Source organism: Scyliorhinus torazame, chromosome 2, assembly GCF_047496885.1.
Source record: "Scyliorhinus torazame isolate Kashiwa2021f chromosome 2, sScyTor2.1, whole genome shotgun sequence".
NCBI classification, from domain to species: domain Eukaryota; kingdom Metazoa; phylum Chordata; class Chondrichthyes; order Carcharhiniformes; family Scyliorhinidae; genus Scyliorhinus; species Scyliorhinus torazame.
The window spans coordinates 383723230-383743217 of NC_092708.1; the positions used below are offsets into that span (position 1 = coordinate 383723230).

Below are 19988 nucleotides of genomic sequence, written 5' to 3' on the forward strand. Positions count from 1 at the left end.
TATGAGTGTGCCACCCCCCTATTTACACCTATTTACACCTATAAGCATGAGCGAGCCCCCCAGGAGTTGCTTTATTCAAATCAGACGGATTTTATAAATTAGCACCACCTTCATTACGGGTTTGACATTTCGCTGAAGTAAAGTTGCCATAGGCCCCAAAGGCTGTTTTGCCCTTTGAGAGGAGAGCTGATTGGAGATGATTTAACATGAGGATCACCTCGGGTGTAAGGCTGAGAAAAGCTGGACTTTCATGAATAACTTCAGCCGGTACGGGAACTGAACCCACGCTGCTGGTCTCACTCTGCATCACGAACCAGCTGTCCAGCCAACTGAGCTAAACTGGCCCCCAGTTTGGTTCGCTGAAGTAACTCAAAGTTTTATTTTTTTCTTTTAGAACATACAGTGCAGAAGGAGGCCATTCAGCCCATCGAGCCTGCACTGACCCACTTAAGCCCTCACTTCCACCCTATCCCCGTAACCCAATAACCCCCCCTAACCTTTTTGGTCACTTAAGGGCAATTTATCATGGCCAATCCACCTCACCTGCACTTTGGACTGTGGGAGGAAACCGGAGCACCCGGAGGAAACCCACGCAGACACAGGGAGAACGTGCAGATTCCGCACAGACAGTGACCCAGCGGGGAATCGAACCTGGGACCCTGGTGCTGTGAAGCCACAGTGCTAACCACTTGTGCTACCGTGATGTCAGGTCAAAATAAATTAGTTGTGAAGCAGTGATCAGGAGAATGCAAAGCTTCTCAGGTCACTTTTAAACAGGATTTTAAACCTTCCCGGAATTTTTTCAACCGTATTGTCTCTCTCGGGGAGATGGGGAATGTTGAGGACCGTTGTAAGAGTTGATTGGATATCCTGTTCGATTCCCTGGTCAGAGAGCTGATCTAACCATTGCCAGGATCCGCCAGCAGATGGCATTTGGCGACTGCCAAGAGCTGGAATTTTGTCTCCGATGACAGCCTGGCACGATTGTTTAATCCTTTGCAACGCAGAAAAATCATTGAAATATGAGGTGTTGGGGATCGGGACAAAGCAAATCATGTTTGGCAGCATGTTATGCTTCGGAGTTAATTTCAATCCGCACGCAAAGGTGAAGTGAGAGTCAGCATGCGGCTGTGCGACCAGGGGTTGGGCCGGAGAAGGGTGGAGTGAGAAATTGAAAAAGAGGGAGAAGGAATGCCTTCATGTTGGAGTTTAATCCATCTCAAGTTCTCTGCAGTGGAATGGATAGATAAACCTTCCTTCCAAGCTTCCAAATTCATCCTCTTTCCGCCCCCCCCCCCTTCTCCCCCTCCCCCCCTTCTCCCCCCTCCCCATGTCCAATCCACAACAGACATCTCTTAGCTCCAATGACTCTGGGTGGGATTCTCCGTCCCACCAGCCCCGATTTCCGGCATGGCGTCCTCCGTTCCGGCATCCGGCCAACAGGGGGCGGGATTCTCTGATCCTGAGGCTCAGCGTTGACGCCGTCGTAAGCGCCGTCGCGTTTCTTGACAGCGTCAACATGGCCTCAGGAGCAGCAATTCTGACCCCTTCAGGGGGCCAACACGGCACCGGAGCGGCCCAATGGGTCGCCACAGGTCGTGCGCGGAGGCTCCCTTCTCCGCGCCGGCCCCGACGCAACATGGCGTAGGGCTACAGGGGCCAGGGCAGAACAAAAGAGGCCCCCAGCCCGAGAGGCCGGCCCGACGATCGGTAGGCGGGCCAGGCCACAGTGGAGGCCTCCCCCGGGGTCGGCCTCCCCCCCCCCCCCCCCCCCCCCCCCCCACCACCCCCCACACCCCCACCACCACCACCACCAGGCTGCCCCCAGATGCATCCACGCCGAGGTCCCGCCGGGTGAGAGCAGGTGTGGACGGAGCCGGCGGGACTCGGCTCTTTTAGCGTGGCCGCTCGGCCAATCCCGGGCCGAGAATCGCCGGGGGGGGGGGCCCCCATATTGCGGCCCCCGACCTGCACCGATGGCGCCGATTCTCCGCTCTCCAGTGAATCGGCGGACCGGCGTTGCGGTGGCGTGGCGCGATTCACGCCGGTCCCGCCGATTCTCCGGCCGGGCCCTGGGGTGAGAGAATCCCGCCCACGGTTTCCCATGCCACGCCGTCGGGCTTTCTTTCATTGACATTCCTGGATTCACCATCTCGTCATATTGTGTCCTCACTACCCCTCTCTCGTGACAGATACCTATTTCCCGCTCAACCAACCGGAACGAACACTCAGTAAAGCCCAAGAATATCCCAGGGCTGAGTAACAAGAGCAAACTCCTTTAACATTCCGACACTCATGAACAGGATACAAGAAAAAGATACAGTCATGAAATAAGTGACCCTTCTTTTGTCTCTTATCCCAAGTACTTTCTTGCTCCCTTTTGGCACTTTTCCTGTCTTCCTATTTTCTTGATTCCATTAAATACAAACATGATCTTCTGGAATGACCGAACAGGCTGAAGGAGCTGAATGGCCCCCTTCTGCTCCCACTTCCCATGTTCGTGGGTTAGCTGAACTTCTTACTCTCTCTCCTCCTAAATTCCACATCGTTCTCAGATCCACATTTCTTTCTTGCTGTGTTGAATGTGTCATCTCTTATCACCACGCATGACTTACCAGGTCCTCAAGATGGTGGAATTCCTCACCTTCATTATTTCCTTATTCTCACAATCCAGGGAACGTGGTGCGGTGGCTTTCTTAATATTGAACTACAAGTGATCTTTGAATCCTTTATAAAGTTCTTATAAACCTTCTAGCATCACAGGGTAACTGTTGGAAACTAGGGGCGGAATCTCATGGCCCCTCCCACCAGTGGGGTCTTCCGTTCCCGCCAAGGTCAGTGGAGCTTTGAACGGCTCGCCGCATTTTACGACCCCACACCCGCCGTGACGGGTCCATAACATTCCGTCCCAGATGCGGACTGTTCAACGCTCCAATGCCCAGATCAGCAGCTCAGTTGTAGTTACACCAACAGAGTCCTGGCTGCAATCAACTTATTCAGTACACACAAGTGATGGAAACAAGAAAGCTACCGCTCTGTTGCAGTGCATTGACACTCCGCACGGTGTGTGGTGCAAACTGAAACTGCTCTGTGCCGATGCTAAACGCAAGCGCGTAAAGCCAGAGCGCAGCCTGGAAATGACTCTGGGATAAGACCATAAAGCCATAAGACATAGGAGCAGAATTAGGCCACTCCGCCCATCGAGTCTGCTCTGCCATTCAATCATGGCTGATATTTTCTCATCCCCATTCTCCTGCCTTCTCCCCTGATCCCCTGATGAAGGTGAGCAAGGATTCCTCCTTCACGGAGCAGAGGGGCTATTTTCAGCTGTGAGGTCTGCCTCTGATATGGGCCTAGGCTGAACTTACATGGAAATCGCATTGTCCACTGACTCGACAGTCGTGAAAGACATACACCGTTTGGAGCAATACTCCGAATTGGTGCATTAAAGTGACTTTTTATTCCCGATCCATTGAAGTGTAAGCAGATGTGGATGCTTCGTCCTCGAGTTACAATGCAATCCAGCTGTTCCTGTATGCAGGGTGTTTATTAGATTTTGGACACCTTTCATAAAATGAGTGACTAAATGGGAACTGAATAATGTAATGTGCCAGTGAGAAGGTCCACAGAGTCTAATTGGCACAAGTTAGTCTTAAACTTGAAATCTCAAGATGCTAAACTTACTGGTTCACTTTGTTGCACGATGTTCTGAGGAGGGGATTTGACCAACTCTTTAGGTGCAATACTTTATTGGGTAGGTTATTGAACTGGTAATCTGGAGGCTTAGACTTTTTTTATTTTATTCATTCATCGGATGTGGATTAGAACGTAGAACGTACAGTGCAGAAGGAGGCCATTTGGTCCATCGAGTTTGCACCGAACCAGTTAAGCCCCCACTTCCACCCTATCCCCTTAACCCAATAACCCCACCTAACCTTTTTTGGTCACTCAGGGCAATTTATCATGGCCAATCCACCTAACCTGCACGTCTTTGGACTGTGAGAGGAAACCGGAGCACCCGGAGGAAACCCACACACACACGGGGAGAACGTGCAGACTCCGCACAGACAGTGACCCAGCAGGGAATCGAACCTGGGACCCTGGCGCTGTGAAGCCACAGTGCTATTCACTTGTGCTACCGTGCTGCTTGCAAGTCCAGCCTTTGCTGCCCATCCCTAACTGCCCTGGAGCTCAGTGGGCATTTAAGTGGGTCTGGAGTCAAATGCAAGCCAGACCAGGAATGGACGGCACCCCCTTTCAATGAATAAATAAACAAAAGGAACCAATAGGGACAAAGTAATGGAGGTTTTACCCTCTGCCGCACCTGGCCCAGTTGTGCTCGTAGTGACTCCAGCAAGTGATTGGGGGGAAAGGTGGAGATTGAGCGAGCCAGCCTCAATGATTCTGTGCTTCATTTGTGATTACAGGTCAAATGCTCGGGGACCACACACGGCTGGAATTTCACAACATCGAGACTGGGATAATGACAGAACGGCGTTTCATCTCCGTTGCACCGTCCAGCTTCATTGGGCACCTGCAGAGCTTGATGTTCAACGGAATGATGTACATTGACCTGTGCAAGAACGGGGACATTGAGTACTGCGAGATCAACGCCAGGTTCGGCATGAGGTCCATCATTGCAGATCCCGTCACTTTCAAAACCAAGAACAGTTATTTGACCCTGGCCACTTTGCAGGCGTACACGTCCATGCACCTCTTCTTCCAGTTCAAGACAACGTCCCCCGATGGTTTCATCCTGTTCAACAGTGGAGATGGCAACGACTTCATTGCCGTGGAGTTGGTTAAAGGGTAAGGGAAATTTGGTTGGGTCGCTTTGTGTGAGCGGGATTCACAAAATCTGTTGTCGGCCAACAACCCGCGGAGAATTGGGCCAGTGTAAACAAGGAAGACCGCAGGGCTCAGAACCGGTAACATAAACCACCAAAGCAGCTGGTCAGGCAGTCAGCTGAGGTGAATTGTAGTTCAAATCAAATTGTAGAAATTACTCCTTGTGGGCGGCACGGTAGCACAGTGGTTATCGCTGTTGCTTCACAGCTTCAGGGTCCCGGCTTTCATTCCCAGCTTGGGTCACTGTCCGTGCGGAGGCTGCAAGCTCTCCCCCCTGTCTGCTTTCTGGTTCCTCCGGGCGCTCCGGTTTCCGCTCACAGTCCAAAGATGTGCAGGGGTAGGTGGATTGACCATGCCAAATTGCCCTTGGTGTCCAAAAAGGGTTAGATGTGGTTACGGGGATAGGGTGGAGTTGTGGGCATCAGTGGGGTGCTCTTTCCAAGGGCCGGTGCAGACACGATGGGCTGAATGGCCTCCTTCTGCACTGTAAATCCTATGATTCAATGATTCCTTAAACTTTGTATTTTTGTTGTCACAACAGCCTTTAAAATAAATTCTAGAACGTGCTTATTTAACGAATTACATCAGAGGGACATAGCTACTCCCCCCCCCCCCCCCCCCCAAAAATAAAGTCAGTGGCTTGTTGATTTTCACATGATTGGTTTAAATTAATTGATTTTGACTGTGGGTTCATTTTGTCTGGCTTTTCATGTGTCAGTGAGTGAGCTTGAGCGATAGATTATTTTAATTACAAAGATCACAAAGGTAGTTAGAGATAAGGCCGACCGTTCCAGACATTTTGTTAATTCCCTTCAGTCTCGCATCATAGCTTTGAACCATTTCTTCATCCACTCAAGGATTTCTGACTCCATGAACCTACCCCATTTTTGTGCATGCGTTCTTTCTGCAAAGTGATTCTCTGGCATCAGCTCAGATCCTGTATCTGTTTGGACAAGTATCGACTCGCTCAAAACGTGAAGTTTTAACTTGGATCAGTGCTCCTATTAACTTTTGCTATTCTAGCTTGGGTCTTGTATATATTCATCCCATTCACCACCTCTCAACGTGGCAGACCCCAAGCTTTCATGTCTTTTCGAGCCCCATCTGTCCCCATCACAAGAGTGGCTATGCTTTAAGTCGGTGGCTCTGAAGGTACATTGGGACATCATTAGTCAAAGCACATATGCCAATTCTCCCTTTACTGTTGAAGCTCACTTCATAAGACCATGAGACATAGGAGCAGAATTAGGCCACTCAGCCAATCGAGTCTGCTTCGCCATTTAAACATGGCTGATATTTTCTCATGAAGTGGTGCCTGGAGACGGCATCAGATGCTGAAATCTACCTGTGGAACCTGACCCCGACAAAGATAGTCATTGCTTTTGAGAGGGGGAGAGATTCAAGAGTGTTCTTTATTGAAAAAGAAAGGCGAAATAATTATGAGGACCCTTCCTGGTGATTACCTTAGTTCCTCTTCCTTTATTTTTGCTGTTCTCATTTTGGTCCATGGATGCTCCATGGACATATATCTTTAAGTCAAGTAGGGGAAGTAAGGAACTCAAAGGTTACGAAAGAGAACACTGTGCTAACTTTAGAACAGCAGAACTCAGACCTTCTGGCACCCGAGAAATCGGTGGGACCCAGTTCGACTGGTTGGCTGGTGGTCAATGAATTGGTCAAAAGGCCGTATTCTGCCCAGTAACAGGCGGTGATTGGGTCCTGCCTGAGTGAGATGATTTTCAGAGAGTCGGGGGAACAGCAGTTGGGGTCCTGGACACTCAGAGGAAAGAAGTCGCGCTCTCTCTCCCCCTCATGCTTTCTCCAGGAAAGCTCTGTAGCTGTGCACAGAATCTGAATGAATCTTCAGTGAAAGCCTTGAACTGAAAGCCTAGATTGAAGAAAGGTGTGCTGGAAACAAACACCTGAAATAAAGACTTTTATCCCTAGTATTTATTATTTTACCCCTCTTCTCCCCTCTGTGTTTGTCTGTCTTGTGACACGTGTGTGTGTGTGTGTATGTATGTGCATGTGTGTAGATGGTGGGACGAGTTTAAGTGGGGGGGGGGGTGGCATTTGGGAACTGGATAATAGTTAACCTGTTGTATTTGCTGCATAGTTCTTGTTATTAATATACTTAATTGTGTTGAAATTTACAAACCTGGTGGCTATAGCTATTGGGCAGCCGAAGACCAAAGACTTTCTGTGTTTTCTGAGAAATATTTATTAATTTGAATTGTGTTGCGACTTCGGGTCAAGTGGGACTGGAATTAACCGCGCACTAGCCCAGGGGGTTGTAACATAATAATTAAAGATCTGGTTAATATTTTAATTGCCAAAGTGGAATTAAAATTAAACAAAAAGTATGTGATAAATGCTCATCTCCTCATTTTACTATTTTTAAATTTTAAACGAATTATATGACTTGTATATTTTTTGTTAAACGGTGCAATATTCTATTCCAATTCTACTTTTAAATTGCAATTTACAATGCATACTAATTCCTATCTTTAATTTTTATTTGTTGATTTCCTTTGTTCGTCAGTCCTGTCTCCAGGATATTTTTTCTAAACATGATGAATCCTTGTCCTTCCACAGATACATCCACTATGTCTTTGATCTGGGAAATGGGCCAAATGTTATCAAGGGGAACTCTGAAAAAGCCTTGAGTGACAATCAATGGCACAATGTGGTTATCACCAGGGACAACAGCAACACTCACACACTAAAGGTGGACGCGAGATCCGTGACTCAGATCATCAACGGTGCCAAAAACCTGGACCTGAAAGGTAAACTTCTTTCAACTCACACCCCTCCCGAACTCCCCCCCCCCACCCCTTCCCATTCAGCACCCCCCCCCCCCACCCCCCTCCGCCCACAGCCCAATTCAGTCAATTTAGCTGCATGATAAATTGAATGCACTCACGTTGCGATTCAGAGAGGATTTAACCTCGCTGACAAACCTGGGGCTATTGTTGAAAACTGTCTTCACAAAGGGACCGCAGGTTTCCGTAATTGCTGGGGCCAATTCTCAGATCATCACTGTTCACAGCAATGAAAAAGAAAAGTCCCGACTCCTCCACGAACAGTGGGCACCAGGGAATGTGATGCCTTGGGCGTTCAATGTCATGTGACATGTCCCGCCTGGGGTGCTTTGCAAATTCGCTGACGAGGGTGAAACTGTGCGAAGTGATTCCGCAGGCTGGGTCCCCAGGATGCGGTGCAGTCGCCGACCTCAGCTGGTGTCCTAACGTACGCTGGTCAAAATGAGGGGCACTCGGAAGATTCGACTCTGCAGCTGCCCTTTATTTTGGATCCTGTACACATACGGATGTCAATGTGGGACTAGGCGTTCTCGTTTCTGAAATTGTGATTTTAATTTTGTGAATGCAGAATGGAAATGGTAGTCAGGAAGGCGGGTGACACGAATGGGACAATGCACAAGCATGGCCGGGGCCTTGAGTGGGAGAGAGAATCTGGGAGGACTGGAGGGTGGAAGTGTGCAGTGTACAAAACTTGGGGCAACCGTAATTGCTCAAGGCAGTAAAAAAAAGGAGACGAGAGTAACAACTTTCCCCCCTGCATTTCTCCCTTAATATTTGTAAGAAGAGAAACAAGACATGGGGCGGGATTCTCTAATCCCGCAGCAGTGTCCACGCCGTCGCGTTTTACGTCGGCGTGAATGGGCCGACCCGACGACTAATTCTGGCCTGCAAAAGGGGCCAGCACGGCACTGGAGCGGTTCACGCCGCTCCAGCTGCTGATCCCGGCGTGAACTGGGCGCCGCGGGATCCGCGCATTTGCAGTGGCGCCAACGCGTGTATGCGCAGTGGCTTCCTTCAACACACCGGCCCCGATTCAACATGGCGCAGGACTACAGGGGCTGGCGCGTAGGAAAGGAGGCCCCCAGCCAGAGAGGACGGCCCGCCGATTGGTGGGCCCCGATCGCGGGCCAGACCACATCGGAGGCCCCCCTCCCGGGGTCGGACCACCCCCCCCTTCCCCGCCCCCCCACAGGCTGCCTCCCGACCCTTCCACGCCGAGGTCCCGCGGGCTGAGAGATCTCACGACGGCCGCTCAGCTCATCCCGGCCGAAAATCGGCCGGGGGGGGGGCCTGTAGAGTGGCCCCCGACTGGCGCCGCGCCAACCACGCCGGCGGCAATGTCGCCGATTCACCGCTCTGCGGAGAATCGCGTGCTGGCGTGGCACAATTTGCGCTGGTGGCAAGGATTCTCCGGCCCGGCCCCAGATGAGAGAATCCCGCCCATGGTCTTGGTGAAGCAGAATGAGTGGCTCTGGTGCTGGGTGGGGGTGGCAGGGTTCGGAATCAGTGGCTTCCCAATTTTGATCCCGTTGTGATAACTTTTTGTATTCGTTGTGGGGGCATCGCTGGCAAGGCCAGCATTTGTGGCCCATCCCTAATTGCCTTTGAAATGAGAGGATTGCTCGCCTATTAAGAGCTAACAGCCAAACATTACTATGAGTCTGGAGTCACATGTAGGCCAGACCAGGTAGGGATCAAATTTCCTTCACTAAAGGGCACTAGTGAACCTTTTTAAGGGCGATCACTGGTGGTTTCAGCGATTACTGAGCACCATTACTGAGACTTTATGTAGCTTCATATTTTAAACTTTATTACTCAAACTCAAATTCCACCAGCTCCCATATTGGGATGTCCTCTGGGCATTAGCTTGGGCCTCTGCATTTCTAGTTCAGTGACAACTGGAAATTGGCAAACGACACAGCTTTGCCCGAGAATCAACCATGGACATGTTTTGTTGTGCATGATCATAAGACCATAAGACATAGGAGGTCACTCGGCTCATCGAGACTGCTCCGCCATTCAATCAGGGCTGATACGCTTCAAGCCTCATTTTCCTTCCTTCTCCCCATGACCCTTGATCCCCATATTAATAAAGAACCCATCTATCTCTGTCTTCTAACAGTCTCTCTCTCTCGTTGGTTTGAGGAGGAGGGAAGAATGGAAACACAACAGCAATGGCTGTTGCCAACCTGTCAGTAGTTTCAATGGTCTTGGATAAGTAAGTGTTAGAGCACAGAAAGAGGCCCTTCGGCCCATCATGGCCGTGTCTGTCACTGAGAGTAGGCATTCTTTCTTGGGCAGATAGAAAGCCCACTTGTGGGCATATTTCAGCATTTCTTTCAGAGATGAATGTTTGAGAATGCTGCAGACTAGACCAGGTAAGAGTTCCTTCCCTGAAGGGACATTAGTGAACAGGATGGGTTTCACCAACAATCAATGATAGTTTCACAGTCACTATTACTGAGATTAACATTATATTCCAGATTTTAATTTAGATGCCACCAGCTGCCGTGGTGGGGTTTGAACCCATGTCCCCAAGGCATCAGCGGGAGCCTCTGAGGGCGGCATGGTAGTACAGTGGTTAGCACTGTTGCTTCCCGCGCCAGGGACCTGGGTTCAATTCCCGGCTTGGGTCACTGGCTGTGCGGAGTCTGCACGTTCTCCCCGTGTCTGCGTGGGTTTCCTCCGGGCGCTCCGGTTTCCTCCCACAAGTCCCGCTTGGGAGGTGAATTGGACATTCTGATTTCTCCCTCAGTGTACCTGAGCAGGCGCCGGAATGTGGCGACTAGGGGATTTTCACCGTAACTTCATTGCGGTGTTAAAGTAAGCCTACTTATGACACTCATAAAGATTATTATTATTATGGATTACTAGTCCAGCGATGTGATCTCTATGTCACCGTCTCCCCCTGTATAAAATAAATGTAGATTTAATTTATTGAGTTGCAAGGAATGTGCGTTCGAACACAAGGACCTGTTGCTTCGAAGGTTACTGCATTGTGGCAAAGTTTTCTGCGTACAACAAAGTTAAATTCTATTGTCTTTTTCTAACCAGGTGTCCTCTACATTGCTGGGCTGGCCCAAGGCATGTACAACAATCTGCCAAAGCTTGTTGCCTCCAGAGATGGGTTTCAGGGTTGCTTGGCATCTGTAGACCTCAATGGAAGGCTGCCGGACCTGATACACGATGCATTACATCGGAGTGGGCAAATTGAACGTGGATGTGAAGGTACACGCTTTAGAAACACTAGTTCAGGCTCTCTCGTCAGCTCGAACAGTAGCTCAAACCCACACATGGTTCCATCTGAGCAACTTGCCATTTTGCTAACTGTCATCACAGTGTCTTCCATTGTAATCATTTGTTCACCACTGGACCTGTCCGTTTGATCCATTACGTCTTCGTCGTAGAACTAATGCCAAACTTGTACGTCTAATCAACTTTTCTTGTATGTAAAAACAGGCGTGAGAGTGCTCCTTTATTTTTGGACTTACACATGTACATTGTAAATGAGTAAATATATCATTTATCAAAAAAACAAACCCTGCCTATCATCTTTTTTGTTTAAGCTACTTTTATTTTGCTCCCGTCACTCAAGGTATGATGCATTTGCATGATCGAGGCACATCTTAAACTTAATTGGAATCCATCAACAAGAAATGAAATGCTTTAGAAGTACATATATGGGCTTCTGCAATTACCTGTTGTGCATAAAGACAATAATTGGCAAGAGCGTCGGAGCTCTTTCACAGTCAGTATGCACGATGGACTAAATGGATTCCCTCTATGTTGTATCACAGAGCAACATATCACTTGGCCGTATGGACCAGACGTTCCCAAGTTTAATTCCCAATCTTTGCCAAGCTAACTTTGTCCGCAGCGGCATTTGGGGTGCCGACTCCTGACTTCAACACCCCCACGGCTGCCAGGTAGGGTGGCGCGATGGCAGTGGATGTGGCCGGGTGATGGTTGGAGCTAGAGATGGGATACCTGCCCCTGATACCTGCCCCGATCAGTGATTCTGGCTCAGGCAAGTGCAGATTTCAAGCAAGGGCCAACTTGGCCGCAGAGCCTCTCGGTGGCTGACACTTATTCCCTGAACCGGGATGAGAAAATGGGCATGTGGGTGAGGTAATTGTTACTGGCATCAGTGAACCTGTTTCCCGCCATGTGTCATAGACTGTGGTATGAGGGAGGGCGTGGGGGAAATGTGGTGGTTGGGAATAAAACTGCACCAAGATTTGAATTTCTATGGAATCATCTCTGGAGCGAAAATTGCTCCACTATTTAATTCCTGGTCAAACCACTTTTGTTTCAATCAAATCGATCAATTTAGTTTTAATTTCTTCTTTTCCTAGCTCCCTTCCCATCTTCGTATGCCCGTAAAAGGTTTGAGCCGGGCAGATACATTTGGCATCATTGGTTTGAAGTAGAAGTTAGTTTCCTAGGGCAGCACGGTGGCGCAGTGGGTTAGCCCTGATGCCTCACGGCGCCGAGGTGTCGGGTTCGATCCCGTCCCCGGGTCACTGTCCGTGTGGAGTTTGCACATTCTCCCCGTGCCTGCGTGGGTTTTGCCCGCACAACCCAAAGATGTGCAGGGTAGGTGGATTGGCCACACTAAATTGCCCCTTAATTGGAAAAAATGAATTGGGTACTGTAAAAAAAATTTTTAAAGTTAGTTTCCTTCTTCATAAAAGCAATTTCCTCGTACATCTCTGATTCCAACATTGGATAACAAGAGATAAATATAGTCATTTTTATTATTTTCTTTATTGCATTGTGCAGACTCCATCCGATTTCATCTGTGAAAGTCCCAGAAAAAATAAAAAGAGGAGAATTAATTTATTGATTATGTCGGGGGGGGGGGGGGGGGGGGGGTGGGGGGGGGGTGGGGAGCGAGCAGGAAGCCAGCACATTTTCATAATGGCATTGCAAACTCTTTTGGCGCAAGACCACAGCCTTTTATAAGATATTTTGATTCACATGAGATGGGATTTTATATAATTTATGAACATTTTATTATCAGGCAGCGGTATTAAACATCATTAACACATTTTTTTTTTACAGCTTATACCTAACTGTTCCGTAACTGTATGGGTCGATTTTGATGTGAGGTGATCAATATTCTGTCTCCGAAACTATGGAGCTGCAGATGGTATTTTAATATTTGACGCAATTATTTGAAATTTGCCCGAGTTGTAACTATTTTTTATTCTCTATGTTTTGAGTTTGACTTTGAATGAAATGCCTAATGACTCTCCAATAAATCTGTAGTGTGTGTCAACTCCAACTTCGTCATTAGATCAGACATTGCAGCCAGCAATTGCATCTCAGGGGAAATGGAATAGGTTCTGGGCTGCACAAAGGCATCTGAAAGTCAAGTGTACGTAATTTCATGTAATATCAAAAGATTGCCGTTCAGAATCACGTACCTGTACTTTCACTCCATCGTATGGTTTTAATAGAATGTAGAAGGGCGGCACAGTAGCGCAGTGGTTAGCATTGCTGCCTCATGGCGCCGAGGACCCGGCCCCGGGTCCCTGATGGTGTGGAGTTTGTACATTCTCCCCGTGTCTGCATGTGTCTCATAACTATTCGCCCTTTCTTTGATCGTAAATGCTCCACTGCCATTGTCGGTCAGCTGTAGGTGTTCCCGGGGGACGGCCAAGTTGGGGAGTGGTCGGCGGAGAGGGGGAGGAGGGGGGCGGGGAAAATCATGGTTTAGCTCTGCCCACCTCTCCTTGTTTGTGCCCGGCATGTCCCTGGAGCGAAAACAACCATTGTCACCAGTGCACGTGAGGGCTCCCTTGATCTGTAAGCATCGCAGAGGCTACAGAGATGCACCACAGGGACAGTTGATAGATAATATGGTCATTTAGACTGAAAAAGTTTCTTTTGAGTTCCGTGATTTATTTATTTGTTATTTTTGTCAGATTTTTACTCAATGGCACTGAACCCAGTGTCTCTTTCTGGGTTCATTGAACAAGGTAGGCTGGTAGAACGATATTTATGGAAAGCTATAGAAGAACCTGCAAAGTAAAAACTGGGCTGGAGTTGTCTTTGTATTGCAGTGGCAGACTTAGCTGGGATAGATATCTGGGAATATTACCCAATGTTAGTTCATGAAATGACTGAATAACAATATCAATGTGATTCCATTTTCCCTTTTTTTCCCTCACTTAATCTGTTTGCTTGCTTGATCTGATAGCATAAGGGAACTTTTTTCAGTAATTTTACTTTAATATCACCACTTTGAAATTTCCTTTAACCAGGAGGAGGTGTGAATCAATTGTTGCCCATTGTGAATGCACAATTCCCTCGCCACAGGATGAGTTATGTACAGTGAACGTTGTATTTTTAAGAAGTCTTACAACACCAGGTTAAAGTTCAACCGGTTTGTTTCGAATCACTAGCTTTCAGAGCACAGCTCCTCGAAACTAACCGATTGGACTTTAACCTGGTGTTGTAATACTTCTTACTGTGCTCACCCCAGTCCAACGCCGGCATCTCCACATCATGTATTTTTAAGAGGGGACAAAGAAGTTAAGCGTCTTATTGACAACAGTAGCGTAGGCGTTGAGCTTAATTCAAAACTCTGAAGTATAATTGGGGCATAATGAAAACCAAGTTGGAAACATGATTTTAAAGTTGGGTTCTCCTTGATGAGTATTTGTTTTGAAGCTATACTCACCATGAAAATATTTGAATGGAAAATTATGCATTTGAATTCATTTGTTTCAGCTGGAAAGTATATGGCCCATCTTCTAGGGCGATGGTTTCATTTTGTAACGGTGTTAACGGTGAACAAATTTCAAAAACTTGTAAAAATGGACTCAGTTTATTGACTAGCAATACAATATGTTACAATCCCAGCTGATGTTGCTACTTGACAATTCAGGTCCCAGATTGGAACCTGGCTTGATTGACTCTAACTTTTATTTTTTGTTTGGAAATGTGGAAGGTGGCGACTGAACAGAGTCACGGAGTCTGTTGATGAACTTTTTAAAAAAGAATAAAATATGAAATGAAAATGAAATGAAATGAAAATGAAATGACAAAATGAAATGAAATATTTATTAAACAAGAAATTATTAGCTCTCTTACACTACTCCGTCACCCCAACTATATTTTTACAAATATATACGGGTTCGTAAACATAATGCGAGCTACAAAGCCCATCACAAATTTTAATGTTCACAGTAGGTATAGTCCACGTAAACCATAGGCGACCTGTGGTCGGACACTGGAACCAAGTGACATGAGCCACCCAAAGCCGATGCCATGGATTTCTCATCAACTCCTCCCAGATGCTTGTCACACCATAAGCCAATCGCTTCCTCACAACTCTGTCTTTCTCCCAAGGGTTTCCAATCTCAATGCTCAAAGAATTCACTTTGGAATCTTCCCCCAAATGGTGCTTTCCTCTCGGACGTCTTCCGCAAGTGTCCACCTCCAGGGTTCCAATCTCAATGCTCAAAGAATTCACTTTGGAATCTTCCCCCAAATGGTGCTTTCCTCTCGGACATCTTCCACAAGGGTCCACCTCCAGGGTTTCAATCTCTCCTTCCGATGTTCCTCTCCTCTGGATTGCGACGTACATTCATCTTAGCCTTCCCCACACACTCTCTCAGAGACTCGGTCATGCTAAACGGACACCACTGCTTCACAGACCTGTAGTAAGGAGTCACAAAGCTTTGGCTGCCTCCTCTGATCTTCTGGCTTCTCGCAGGCCCACTTTACCTCGATTCTGCTCCCCGCTGCTTTCTCTCTTTGATTCAGACCTTTTTCCTATGCTCCATAATTTAACGTTACTGAAGAGGACTTTGTTCAGGCACCTGTCGTTGTTCCTTGGCTTCAGTGTTTTCCTGGGACTTTCTTTTCATCCCACCCCCTGGTTTCAGAGACTATCTCCTGTTCTTTGGGGACATCTGCTTTCTGCAGTTTTCTGTCCTGTGCCGAGCGATTCCTGGCACCTTCTTTCAACTGAACTAAAACTGCTTTTTTGTTTCCTTGTTGTCAGACAAAAGCCCAGTTTTTCTACTTGGTTGAAACATCGGTATACCACTACTGCCCTTGATACCACAGCTCTCCACTTTGAGGGCCATGAAACCTCATTAAATTGCAGGTACATAAACAAAGTCCCCAGACTTACAGGCAACTCTTAAAAGTGAAACCAAACCTTAGGGTCCCACTTTCAACACACAAATACAGAAATATTACTTAAACGTAAAGCTAGATCTTATTCTTAACACCCACAAATACAAAACAACTTACTCAAAACAATCTCTAGTTTTAAACGTAAGAGCTGAATGCCGGAGGTGAGGTGAGAGTGACCGCCCTTGACATCAAGGCAGCATTTGCCCAAGTCTGTGCGGAGTCTGCACATCCTCCCCGTGTGTGCGTGGGTTTCCACCGGGTGCTCCGGTTTCCTCCCACAGTCCAAAGATGTGCAGGTTAAGTGGATTGGCCATGATAAATTGCCCTTAGTGTCCAAAATTGCCCTTAGTGTTGGGTGGGGTTACTGGGTTATGGGGATAGGGTGGAGGTGTTGACCTTGGGTAGGGTGCTCTTTCCAAGAGCCAGTGCAGACTCGATGGGCCAAATGGCCTCCTTCTGCACTGTAAATTCTCTGATAATCTATGGCATCAAGGAGCCCTAGCTAAACAGGAGTCAATGGGAATCAGGGGGAAAACTCTCCTCTGGTTGAAGTCATACCTGACACACAGGAAGATGGTTGTAGTGGTTGGAGGTCTATCATCTCAGTTCCAGGACATCACTGCAAAAGTCCCTCAGGGTAGTGCCCTACATGCAACCATCTTCAGCTGCTTCATCAATGACCTCCCTTTCATCATAAGATCAGAAGTGGGAATGTTAAGGGCAGCACGGTGGCGCAGTGGTTAGCACTGCTGCCTCACAGCGCCAGGGTCCCAGGTTCGATCCTGGCTCTGGGTCACTGTCTGTGTGGAGTTTGCACATGCTCCCCGTGTCTGCATGGGTTTCGCCCTCACAACCCAAAGATGTGCAGGGTAGGTGGATTGGACACGCTAAATTGCCCCTTAATTGGAAAAAATGAATTGGGAACTCTAAACTTAAAAAAAAAAGAAGTGGGAATGTTCGTAGATGACTACACAAAGTTCAGCACCATTTGCGACTCAGATACTGAAGTAGTTCATATCCAAACGCAGCAAAAACTGGACAATGTCCAGGCTTGGGCTGACAAATGGCAAGTAACATTTGTGCCACACAAGTCTCAGGCAGCAAACATCTCCAACGAGAGAGGATCTAACCATCGGCCTTCACATTCAATGGCTGAATCCCCCACTATTAACATCCTGGGGGTTATCATTGACACGGTTTGCTTGTTGTGCTCGCTACAGGGTGAGCCCCCACCCCTGCCAGCCATGGATTAAATACCAGCAGCGCTGGTATTTACATAACAGCACTTAAGGGTGCTGTTGGGAAATCTGCAGGCGTGAGTGCGCTGCCGGCGAAGTGGAGGATCCCGCCGGCAGAGAATGACCCTCGATGTGTATAACTATCTTCTGATACCAGCACAAAACGGTGTCTTTCTCAATTAGTGTTGGGCATATCTTTTTATTAAAACAGTAAAAAATATATACAAGGCCAAACGGTACAAACACTAATTTTGTGTTGGAGAAATAGGGTACCCTCCCCTCAGTACCAATGGACGGGGAGGGGTGGGTGAATACTCTGATTATTAAAACAGTTCACAACACGTTTCTACAAAAAACAAATGGGACAAGCACTAGACTTTGCGCTGGAGAGACCAGATACAAACAAAGTTGGATGATGCATTCCCAGCAAATGGAATAAACAATGATTGGTTCTGTTCAAAAGTTCTTATGCTGCCGACAATGAGTCATACTTGGTGTGCTTCTTCAAGCTTTAATTGCCTTTATTAAGTAAGGCTGTGGTTATTAACAAGAAAATGAGTCCCCGGTAATAATGGGCCTTGTGAGAATAATTAGCTTTTGTGAAAATCATGGATTGGATAACCTATCAACATGCTTTTTCCATATTAAACAGAGAATAATCAGAGGACAAAATGCCCAACTTGCAGATCTCAATACCAGAGAGGCACTTTATTGTACATGGAGGCAAGTTAATGTTATTTGGTATTTACAGCCAAATACATGTGGGTGATTTATGCTGTACATGTCAGGATAAAAGTTTCATCAGCTGTGATACACATCAAAATTGATACTTTTTAAGAAAGTAACCTGGGCCTACTCTCCTTATATATTTAAGTGACATCTGAAGCGGCAACTACAATCTGTTTGGATGATATTGTCCTGTGTGCTGCTGCAACAGGAGACTTGAGGCAGGATTTGAAAGCCGTCTCGCAGTGGGATAAGTGGTGAAGGGCTGTGCCTGAAACCACAAATTGATCGTTACAGATAAGTCAATTGCTTCGAGGGTTGAACCTTCTAACACATTCAGCTGTGCAATTGTACATAAGAAAAGTGATGAGTTGGAACAGCTCAGTTTTACTTGAAATGATCAGAGGTGTCAGTCTGATCCAAGATTCCAAAAGAACCAGCCAACTCTGATCAAGACTTGTGCAGAAGGAACCTCTATTAGGGCGCATGGTGCTTAGGCACGCCTCTGTTATCAGTAGCAAATTGCTGTATGACCTTCAACTTGATAAGATGTTTCTGCATGTCAGCCACTGCTTGATGGAATTGCAAAGTAAGTTCTGTGATCAATTAACACCAACTTGCATTTATACAGCATCAAGAATGTAGCAATACTTCCCCAGGCGCTTCGCAGGAAACCTATCAAATAACTTTGACGGAGAACTGCACAAGGAGATATCGGGTTAGGTGACCTAAAGCTTGCTCGAGGGGTAGTTTTAAAGAAGCATTCTAAAGGAGGGGCAGAGGTTTAGAGTGGGAGACCCAGAGCGCTGGGGCTGAGGCAGCTGAAGACATGGACACCAGCGTTGGCGTAGCGAGACCGCTCAGGATTGTGCATCAGCGCCGGTTCAGCTTGGTCCTGGACTTGGGATCAGCCACCGGGGCAGCTTGGTCCTGGACTTGGGATCAGCCACCGGGGCACAGACCCATGAAATCTTCTGGCGGGTTTAATGCAGTCCATGCCCACATACTAGCGAGGCCAAGCAATACATTCCTGGGGCCAGTGCTGTGCAGGCAGAGATTGCCATTGAAAGGCGTGAGATACATTCTCGATATCTCGTGCTGAAGACCAAGGGTGTGCCCTGACCAGACACAATCTACCTTTTTCTTCTTCAAGTCAGGGCAGTTGAGAATTTCTTTTCACTCTGTTGTGAGTTCCCATATCTAAGAGTTGTCTGCAATGGTTTTTTTAAAAATCGGTCAATTGATTTCATGCATACTTTTATGCTAGTATCTGTCACAGTATTCTAATACACACACACACTTTTATTATTTATATTTTATCATGTTATTTGTCCATTGTTTGCGGTTTAAATAAAAGCTTTTATTTATCCATTGCTAAATTCCGTTTCTAAGATTTAACTCATTGATAAATGGGAACAGCATCGACTTTTTCGATTTGAGCCCAGGCGAAAAGCTGGATATCACCGGGTAGGTTTGACATGCAGCAAGCCAAGAAAGTGTTGAGTGAAGGTGAAGGAGAACAACGGAGTTGTTCGACGGAAAAACTCTCAGGATTCCGGATCACAGGAGTCTGATTTGGTATTTACAGCCAAGGAACTTCATCACTGCAATCAGTGGGGATCACTGCAATGGGGAGGGGAGCATCATATAAACGCCCCCCCCCCCCCCCCCAGCACTTGTGCCAGATGGACCAGAGGGGATGGCTAGCCGGGAAGGGAGTACTACGATTCACAGAGGGAGCCCTGACCAGTCCCTGGGTGGTGTGCAGCCGAGGCGGTCGCGCAGCCATCCTTCCGGCAAGGTCGCCATCCCGGCCGGGGAGGCAGTGCCAGCCTTGGCTCGCTGCAGCAGAGGCTGGAGCGGCAGCGGTTCCGCACGAAGATGCAATGATCTTCTTCGCGTGGGCAGGGTAAGTCTGCCTCCTTTAGTCTCTCGCTGCACTCCTTCCCAGCCAGCCTCCTCGCGGGTTGCCAAGACCTATCGTACAGAGAGCCCCACCCCAGGACGAACTCGAGCGAGCGGGCGCAGCCACCCGGAGGCATGCGGGAGCCTCGCCTCCTTCGAGAGAGTTGTTGAGCAGCAGGCCGCGGAGGATCATGCCTGTGCAGAGGGCAAAGTGAGGGCTGCGGACCAAAGCGAGAACCCTCAAGACAGGCATGTTACTTCTCAAGCCTCACGTGAGTAAACATTGTCCTTTCAT

At 47.7% G+C, this 19988-nt stretch overlaps 1 protein-coding gene across 6 annotated transcripts in view; it reads left to right on the plus strand.

The window, feature by feature from the left end:
• Positions 1-19988, plus strand: part of nrxn3a (neurexin 3a) — a 2368971-nt gene that overhangs the window by 1115838 nt on the left and 1233145 nt on the right. For all 6 annotated transcript variants that reach the window (XM_072493615.1, XM_072493593.1, XM_072493594.1 and 3 more), the window contains 3 exons: positions 4428-4809; positions 7444-7634; positions 10725-10898. In XM_072493615.1, coding sequence (XP_072349716.1) covers positions 4428-4809; positions 7444-7634; positions 10725-10898 — 747 coding nt within the window. The remainder of the gene's footprint in view (positions 1-4427; positions 4810-7443; positions 7635-10724; positions 10899-19988) is intronic.